Below are 10,381 nucleotides of genomic sequence, written 5' to 3'. Positions count from 1 at the left end.
AATTTAATTGAACAATTCACTTCTCCTTCTTTTTTTGTTCACCGTATTATATCTTTACCATATTTTTCTGCTAAAAAAATAAGAAATACAAACAAATCAAGAAGAAAAAAAATGCTTCCTTTTGTTTAGTTACCGAATTACCATCTACACTAATGCCTCCTACCACCACTAAGCCGTTATGAGAATGCGTTATCGATTATATCGATAACGGAATTTGTAAGGGCAAGGCTAAGATGCCGATTAATGAAGAAGACAAAAAGCAACCCTTAAAAGTAAAAGAAAATTTGTTACTATTTGTTATGATATAATATTTAAAATATTAACTCACCAAACCCATAACGTTTTTTTTTTCATACAATTTTTTCACGGTTTTCCACACCACCTTGAGCTACCGTGGCAGGCGCGTCGCCAATTATTTTAAACAGCTGGCATCGGCTGGTTTAACTTTAGCTAAACATATAAATAATATAAATAAATAATACATGTAACATAACGCAGCGTAACTGTGTTGGGCGGTGTGTTGATATCTGAAATAGAACAATTTAGTGATAACCGAATTTTCCTGTAAATTATGAGCACAAACTTACCAATGGCTTACGACTTTTTTAGGCGCCTCCGTCTCGCTATTGCTATCAACTTAATCCGCTATTTCTGGCCGTTGATCTTTAATCCGTTGGACTTCCTTCTGCATGGCTTACACTTCCGTCTTGAGGCGCCGATTTCCCCCTATTAGCGCTGTCTGAACCGATGTAGAGGGTGCTAAGCAGGGTCCAAAACCAGGGCGGCTTGCTACGTCTATGCTATTCTCTATCCTATCTCGCACCTTCATCAGTTCTTCTAATTACTACTACCTACCTAATACTATTACTCTACCTATCTCGCCTGTTTCGTATTCGTCAAATCCTACAAAGTCTTCATTAATGTCGCTGCCACTGTTTGTATTGTGTGTTCTGTGTTTTGCCCGTCTGCTATCAGTTGTTTCGTTAGAGTCTGCACAGCGCGCAACATGCCGAACTGCACGGCAAACCACCAGACTGATTTGCGAACAGTGCTCTGTCTATTATCTAACTTCCTCAATTTATACCTAAGCAAGTCCAGCTTGCGCCTAAGTGTGACTTCGAGAGCTGCATGACCAAGCTTCTCGTTAAGTTCGTCAACTACGTCCTGCCACCCTTGTCTTTCTTCTTGTTTCCTATACCCCACCCCACAAGATGGGGTATTTTTTCAAAATTTCTGAAAACATTATATCCGGTATAAATGCCAGAGTTATATATAATTATACTTATACTTAAATATTATAGTAATAAATATATATAATAATAAAATGTGATAAATAAAAAATATGAATAATAATAAATATGAAAAAACGGAAAAGATGAACCCGAAAAGAAACGTGAAAAATTATTATTATTTTAGACTAATGAAATAAATTCTTAGACTAAAAAAAACACATAAGCTATCGTCTCTTATCTATAAAAGTACGTTAGATATTGAACCTAGCAGTTTTAGTAAAATAATATATTGTATTGATATTTTGTTCTATAGCTGATTGTAGAATGTCGATAGGGTTAATCGTTCCAAATATACTAGCCAAGGAAAAGTTAGGGCAGTCGCAGAGAACGTGCTTTATAGTGAGAATGAAAAATTAAATGAATTACTTAAACTGCAGGACAATTTTAAATTTATCACACTATGTTTTTAATCAAATTCAATTTTTTTTATTATTATTTTACACTTTTTGCATTGGTTAAGACGTCACTTATATAATTTATGATACTAGTTTCGTCAGGATTATGTCGTGTTTCTAGAACTTGGTGCTCTCCAAATTTTTTTTTTTACTTTTTTTTTTAACACACGAAGAACTGTTTCTAGAACTTTAATCAACGTCTAGAAAACAGTTCTGCTTAAAATGGAATACTTTAGAACTAATATCAACTTCTAAAGGTTCCTTTGAAATCAAAGACTTATAGATAAAATTCTTATTGTTAATCATAGTAAATCCGAGTAAAATTTAAGGCAATCCGTAGGTAATTTATAAATGTCTGTTATTTTCTAACTTATGTTCCTTCAAATGATATTTTAACCGACTAAACGCGACCCACCACGAAGTAATGTAATGTATAAACATCTATATATTGTGCCAAAGTCGTCCCTCGTTTTAACCTCACAAATTCTTCGTCTCTGAGGAGGGAGCGCTAAGCCAAGTTAGGTTAAGAATTAGTGTTAGGTAAAGAGGAGAGAGAAAAAATCAAAAACGTATTATTAGAGAATAGAGGAGTACGCTTTGAGCTGGCAAAGCGAATACCATTATTGAGGATGATTGTAAGCGAAATTGAAAAATTAATAAATAAAATGAAAACTTCTGAATGCTGAAAACATTTGAAGAGAAACATCAAAAAACATAAAATTCTTGTGAGTCAAAGACTGTTGCCGCTGAGCCTACCCCAGCATTAGGAATGGGGCAAAGGTCCTCATAATATTTATCTATTTATATCTATATATATATAAAAATTCAGAGAAAACATACAATATTCCTAAATAAGTTGAGAACTTCTACTTCTTTGAATATATTCAAGACGTGAAATCCGATTATTTTCTTTGCCTAAAAAGAAACTCCCAAAAAAAATTTCGTTTTTTTCTGAACATGGAAGTTTGCTCAATATTTTCGCTTTTATGTTTATGTGTACGTATGCCTACGTAATTTACACCCTCTTTATTAAATATATTAAAATTTGATTATTAATTCATCAATTAATTTTACAAAAATCTTAAATTCTTCTATTAGTGGTTATAAAAGAAAATCTACAAACTCCTAGGAAACTTCGAACTTCATGCCAATTGGTTTATCGTGACCACTCTTTTACTGCTCTGATTTTCTCTTCATTCGTATGAATTCCAGTTGTGGACATATCTTGTGCCCAAGATATGTCACTTTCTTCTCGAAGAACATACGTTTCTCGCTACTCAATTTTAAACCTGCTGCCTATATATATATAAAAATATTTGCCGGATTTTTTAGATATTTCTTGAAATCTTTACCCATGAAAATAATTTCATCCAAATAGACCAGGCATGTCTTCCAGTGCAGCCCATTTAGCATGCAGTCCATTAGGCGCTCAAATGTGGCAGGCGCATTGCATTAATCCAAACGTCATTACGGTAAACTGATATAAGCCGTCGCCAGCGGAAAACGCGGTTTTTTCTTTGCCATGTTCGGCGACCTCCACCTGCCAATACCCACACTTCAAATCTAAGGTCGAGAACCATTGTGAACCTAACAATGTGTCTAAGGTGTCGTCGATCCTATACTTCTTGGTCATTTCGTTCAATTTCCTATAATTCACACAAAATATGGTAGACCCATCTTTTTTTTAACAAGAACTACTGGCGAACACCAACCGCCAATCGATGGTTCGATAACTTTTCGTTCTTGCATATCTTTGATTAAGTCCACCACTTCTCCTCTTATTATCAGTGGAATTCTTGTAGGCCGTTGCCGAATCGGATCAGCTCCTGCAGTGTTGATTACATGTTTCGCATTAGTACGGCCGCCCGAAGTTGCATCGCCGGCAAAGATGGACTACTTTTGCAGCAAAATTTTTTGGAATATTTCTTCTGCTGCTCATCTAAATCGCTGGTCCATCTTTTTGTGAGAATTTCAGTCTCTGGGGATATCTTTGAGCATGTTTTTGGTATTTCGACTTGATGATTTACCACATATTCGTCTTTTCGGCATTGCGCTATAATGTCCCCTTTGGGTACTTTTGTTGTAACGGTGGTGGGGTTTAATAGCCGTACTGGTATTAAATTGTTGACCTGTGACCTGTGAGACGACCGCTTTTCCAATGATGCTGTTGTCTATCGTATATCCTTTATTCGGCTCGACAACCCATATCTTGTTTAGCTCTTGGGTAGCTGCGGCCCACACTATTGCTTCGGAGTTTGGAGGGATCTTCTGTTGCCGTTGTACTACAACTTGTAACACTTTGGCTTGTCTGTCGTATCCTACAGTCAATGCCAAAGTCACATTAGCGTATTCTAACACTTGCCTTTTCATACGCAATATGAAGGCATGTTTTGCCATAAAATCCATCCCCAATATCACCTCGTCGATTATATCTGCTACCAGAAATTCATCCTTCATCAAAACGTCGTTAATCGAAATGTTTCTCATACTTTACACTTAATAGCAGCTTCCTCGCCTGTTGCCGCCCGAAACCATGCTCCAATTAACGGGTCGAATTTCCTTTGGCCTGTTGATAATTGAATGAGAAGGACCAGTGTCCAGCGTGATGATGTAATTACAGTCCTGAACCTTCCCATCGATCGTTAGGTTGCTGTTGCTTCTTTTTGATTGAGTAACAGCGACCCTAGAACTACTAAATTTCTGAGTCAGACGTAGCCTCGCTGTGCTGACTCTTTTTAGTTTAACACTTGTTCGTTGGATATTTCGCTGGCACCTTCACTCTGTTCCGTGTAAGTGATGTGGAGTGTGTTTTTTTGTGCTTTGATCGGCATTCCCGTGCAAAATGACCGGGCTTTTGGCAGACATAACCCCTGCGTATTTTTGACGACAGCATTTACTTATTTTCGCGCAGGGCTTGTCGAACCGCCGCGCAGACCGCGTCTGAGATATCGTTCTCGCTGGTAGCTTCCGTGCGTCTCACTTTCATGCTTGACGTCTATAGCACACTAGCTGCTTCTTGGGTAAGCACGAAGACAAGCGTGTCCGTAAACGTCGTTTTAGGTGATGTCCATACAGTTTTTTTAAGTTCCGCGTCACGAAGTCCTTTAACAAAGGCGTCGATTTTTAATCTCTCTAGCACGACGTTGGGCACACCAGTATACGCGAAACTGGCCAGGCGTTCGACATCGGTGGCATAATCTTGGATCCTTTCGTTCAGCTGCTGGCAGCGCGAAGGCAACTCTAAGTGACTTACTTCCTTCACATGTTTGGTAGTAGATTTCCTTTTCCATGCATCCATAATTCCCGCGAATTCCGTTTCTTTCCTTCCGGAATTATCTGGATAATTTCCGCTGCTGCTCCTCTCAAGGAGGTTATTAAGGCGACTGCTTTCTCGTCATCATCCCACATATTTTTTGTTTCAAAAACACCAAATAGTAGCTTGAATGCGTTGAAGTTAGTGGTGCCATCAAATAGGGGTGTTTTTACTTTGATAGAGCTGGTGGTTACGTCATTAGTTTGTAGCTTAGCCACTTATTTTTTTAAGGCTTTTATTTCACTTTTCACGCCGTCTGCGTCTTCTTGCTGAGTATTTATTCTGGCATCCAACTGACCTATCGCATTATCAACTTTTTCTTCCAGCACATTAACTTTGCGTTGCAATTGATGATAAATTCCAATCATTGGAATTTACTTAGGGTCATAATAGAAGAAAGTTATAATCGGGTTGTCATGAATTTTATTCAAACGCAGATTAGAAGCAATTGGTATCTTACGTTGCATTGTAAGAAAATTATTTTAGTTTATTTCATAGCTTTTCACATAACTAACTCAGCTTCATTAAGCAAGACGAAATTTAGTCACTTCTTGAGGCCAATGCTCTAGTATATATCGGCATTTCAATGAATGATGATCATATTACAAAACGCTATTGATAAATGAAATGTCTGTTTGCACAGATTAATCATTTAACAGACGTATGTTTTAAGTTTTGAATTCAATGCTTGTAGAGTGTTGGGTTACAAATGCGATTTCCCGAGTCACGTGATGATATGCCTACTATTCATTTCTAAAATGACAGAAGAAACGCAGATTTTAGTGTTAGCATTTAAGAATTCCGCTTTACTCACTTGTACCATTGCACACTATTTTAATGCGATTAGGATGATAATGATGTTCGGATGTTTTAAACAAGTATACGGGTGTGCATATATAAGTCTTACAAAAGAATTTTGAATTGATCATTTATTTTTTGATATCAAATCATGAAAATTTTATGTATTTGGGATACTTTAAGGAAGTTTAATGGAAGCTCCGAACATTATGTTGCTAAACTATTATAAACAAAATCAACTTCTATCGAAGATATATTAAAGTAAAAAAAATAAATAAATAAAATTAAAATAGAATAAAAAAATATTGATTTTGAGCGTGAGCATGAGCGTCTTGAACTTTTTTCATCATCGAGCTAAGTCTACTATAATATTTGTAATAGTGCAGCGGCATATGTCTGTCGACTAACTTCACTCTTTTATAATTTTTATGTAAGCAGACATTTTCAAATTAAATTTTTTTCTTCAATTTTAAACCGTATATAGCAAGCGAAACTATGCGGAAAAACCCAAAAAATTGAAAGAAATATTGAAATTAAAAAATGTTCGAATAGGAGTAACATTGCAATGTTTCTGCAAACTTTGATTTATCAAGCGAGTGTTCGCAGTCTTCACAATCCTCTCGAGCATAAAGTACACATTTTTATGCATATCAATTGAAAAGTACACAAACATATTTTTTTGCATAACTTGTGCTTTAGAAGAAGGTTTTGGTTTTATATTTCATGAATACAATTTTTAACGCGTATAAAAACAATATTTTTGATATAACAAAAAATCCGCGTTATACAATATTAAATCATTTCTCTCTTCCATGTCAGTTTTTCATTTCGAATTCAACTACTAGGCATTATTTTCTATGCAATATTAAATCATTTCTCTCTTTCAATTCAATTTCGCATTTCGAATTCAACTACCAGGCTTTCTTTACAGCTGTTTTTCCTTTCGAGTTCAACTATCAGGCATTATTTTCTGTGCAATATTAAATCATTTCTCTCTTTCATGTCAATTTCTCATTTCGAATTCAAGTAGCAGGCTTTCTTTACAGCTGTTTTTCCTTTCGAATTCAAGTACCAGGCATTATTTTCTATGCAATATTAAATCACTTCTCTCTTTCATGTCAATTTCTCATTTCGAATTCAAGTACCAGGCTTTCTTTACAGCTGTTTTTCCTTTCGAATTCAATTACCAGGCATTATTTTCTATGCAATATTAAATCATTTCTACTGATACCGGTTGACAAGACATCATCATACTTCCCCAGCATTACCAATAATAACAGTGATGAGAGTAATTCATTAGATTCAAAACATGCCACAGACTATGATTGCGGTGGGGATCCACTCAACTGTACCTCTTCAGGACTATCGTCAGAATTCGCCTCATCTTCAAGTACCTCTACAGAGAATTGTTCGCAACCGGCCACCACTTTGCCAGTACGACCTTATTCCATAGCTAGTGAAACGCTTGTCCAGGTCATTGTTGAGCAGCAACGCAATACAAACGGTAACAGCGAGCAAAGCAAATCATTGGATTCGGTTGCTACCGTAACACCTGAGGAAAAGAATCGTTGTTGCATTAATGAATTTTTAAATAAAATCGATAATACAATTTCCGAGTCGCATAAATGTGTGGAAAAGTCGAGAGAAAAATGAGCTTATGTAGAAGATATCTTAAAAAAAAAAAAAAAAATATATATATATATATACATATATATTCTTACTTCTTTAAAATATTAGAACGCAAATGTGTCGCGTACAAAATTCTCTGAAACGTTTGGAAACACAACAAGATGAATTTTTCGAGTTGCAGTATGCCCTAAATAAGATGACAGTAAAACTAATTTATGATATTATGATTCTTAGAGCAAACTTATTAAGTTAAACAAAAAAAAAAAATCTTGTTCCACTATGTGCGCATGTGGTTGCACTAAGCATACCAGGAAGATGGTTTCTACACTAAAGGCAATCTTTACAAATTTTATTTTATTAACTTCTTTGAGCTTTCGTTTTCATTCATTCTTCTTAAGAGTATAGTTGAAGGTGAGAAAAGTATGTTTTCATTACATTTAATAATTCTATCTATGTAAAAAAAAAAAAAAATTCTAAAGCTTTGGGTATTATTTTTAAATTTTAATTGTTAAGTTTGAAATATAAATAAGTTTACTTAAGCAAATTCTATCCAATCTTTTTAATTGCGATTATTTTTTCTTTATTCCTTTTGCGATATACTTTTATTCTGTCTTTTGAAATTTTAACGTATGCATGAAAGCATTTGATTTTTTATTTTTTTTCTTTTCATTAATTTAAATAAAGTATTACTCTCTTTGTCTTTTCTTTTGAAGAAATGATTTCGTTTTTTTATTTTTTTCATTCATTTTTTCAAAAACAACTCTATTGAATATACTAAATCATGCCAGATTTGAATACCATTACATGAAGAGTCTTAGAACGCTAGATAGTTCCGTTCTATTCGATCGAGATTAACTGGAAAATTTTTGTTAATAAAATGCACCGAAAATTATAAAATGAAAAATTAATATGAATAAAACGCTCGGCATAAGTCGATGACCGAAAATATGAAAATTCCATCTAGGCGACGATCCGTAGGCTTCAAGCCTTAAAGAATTTCTAACACTTAAAGCTTTTAATTCGCAAGTGCTGGTGAGTTTTTTTAGCCTTTTTTCTATTCATAACTAATTGTTATAGGGATCTACTAACAAAGGACTTTCGACGTTTGACCCTTGGTTCCTTTTGTCTGTTCTTGGCTGTAATCTAGTCTTGCTTGATACTTTCTTTTCATAATTATCGGCATCCGTCTAAAAGCGCGTTAAAAATAAAAACAATAGAAGAGAAATTGATAATGCAAAGGTTTTAAGATATTTCTAAATTTTTTAAAATTAAACAATTCTAAAAGTCACACGGTTACCTATCAGAAAGTTGGAACAACGTAGAAAATGATAGAACATTGAGACTGGTAGGTAAAAAGAATTCCTCATCATGCGAGTGAAATTTTCTTATATCTCTTTCATTGCTGTTGCGATTAAACTAAATATAGTTTAATGAAATAAATTCTCTTACTAAGGAGTAAAGTTTTTAACGCATCGCGCGCTAACGTTCTCAGAAAAATGAAAAATGGTGTAGTTAAAACGCCTTCCAAAACGCGATCCTCATTCGTAATCCTCATAAGCAACACGTGTTTTGCTCATTACTCATAAACTACAGTAAATAAGTGCACAAAAATTTAAGCGCATATTCTATGGACGATGTTTTAGTATTTGCACACAAAAATTGAAAGAATTGACCATGCCTACCCAATATCAAGCTTAAATGTTTTGTCAATAACTTTATAACGCGCAAAAATAAACTTCAAAGTATAAAGTATACAAATTTTTGGCAAGTTTCAAATTTGGAATGCACCTAAACATGTCCACTTTTTCGTCTGTCCATCTGTCTGTTTTCGCAACTTTGTGGTATTTTTGATAAACATTCTCCCGTTACCGAAAATGAAGATATCGCCTACAAATTTGCAAAATATTGATAGATTCAGTTTTGACACATTGGAAGATTCATGCACAAATCGTTGCAGCAAAAAATTCTTAAAAGACGACTGCATGAATCCAAAAAGATATTTTGTTTTTCAGATGCATATAGTAAAATTCCCTTACTACAAAGGCGAGTAGAAAGCACATTGAAAGCACAAGCGAATAATTTCGAAACGATGATGAGAGAACATAATAAAATTTTGGAAATAAAGTCGCTAAGAAATTTGGAAAAAGCAAAAATACTTAAATCGCTGTTTGTCATATGCAGGGATAATGTGATGAAAATATGTTGGGATCAACAGATATTGGTAACATCAATTAAAAGTGAATGCATGCGCAAACTCGAAGAAGCCGACGATAAACGATGGGAAAGTCAATTGGGATTTGAAAGACCCTTGAAGGAATTTGCAGAAGCGTTAAGCAAAAACAATAAAGAAAACCAAACACTACGCAATCGTAATATTGAAATGACTAAAACGTAAGTGAAAGGGCTTCAATTCAGAAAAAAAAAAGAAAATGTAAAATTTCAATTGGCTAGTTATTCTGAAATAGCTAGCTAGCAGAAATAGTCACACCAACCACACGTACTACATTATTTTTGTCGATTTTAGTATATATAAATATATAACTGATTCCAAGTTTTTTTAGTTTCAATAGAAATTCTTCGGTTTATTTCTTATAAAAAGCCGATAGCCTTAGATGCTAGTGCTTTTAAGAGTTTAGTCTTAGAACTTATTTCTCTGCCGAAATTAATAATAATAATAATAATAATAATAATAATATTTCTTATAAAAATATAACTGATTTCAACTTTTTTTGTTTTCAATAGAACTTCTTCGGTTTATTTCTTAGAAAAATACCCTTCAAGTGAACGAAATTTCATAAGCTTTTAACTACTAGTAGTTAACGTTAGTAATGGTGATCCTACTAATTTATCTTTGGTGATGTCCACATTTATGGCAACCATTATGGGTCTTGTTTTATCCAGATGTTTCACATAATTTATTATTTCTCTGTTACCAGGCGAAAAATAAGTTTGAA

The 10,381-nt window shown here is 34.2% G+C and overlaps 1 protein-coding gene and 1 long non-coding RNA gene across 2 annotated transcripts; one reads left to right on the top strand and one right to left on the bottom strand.

Annotated features, from left to right (window-relative positions):
* Positions 1-154: 154 nt before the first annotated feature.
* LOC119638929 lies at positions 155-1,225 on the bottom strand. Its single transcript, XR_005247508.1, has 3 exons — positions 588-1,225; positions 329-527; positions 155-265 (listed from the first exon to the last, which is right to left on the bottom strand). It is a non-coding gene; the product is annotated as an uncharacterized LOC119638929 (long non-coding RNA).
* A 4,533-nt stretch (positions 1,226-5,758) lies between these two features.
* On the top strand, positions 5,759-7,451 carry LOC119639056. Its single transcript, XM_038036225.1, has 2 exons — positions 5,759-5,816; positions 6,868-7,451. Exons 1-2 carry the CDS (start codon positions 5,759-5,761, stop codon positions 7,449-7,451), a joined length of 642 nt encoding a protein of 213 aa, XP_037892153.1.
* The last annotated feature ends 2,930 nt before the right edge of the window (positions 7,452-10,381 follow it).

This window comes from Glossina fuscipes, unplaced genomic scaffold (assembly GCF_014805625.2).
Source record: "Glossina fuscipes isolate IAEA_lab_2018 unplaced genomic scaffold, Yale_Gfus_2 111, whole genome shotgun sequence".
Classification (NCBI taxonomy): Eukaryota; Metazoa; Arthropoda; class Insecta; order Diptera; family Glossinidae; genus Glossina; species Glossina fuscipes.
This window is presented reverse-complemented; position numbering and strand designations above follow the sequence as displayed.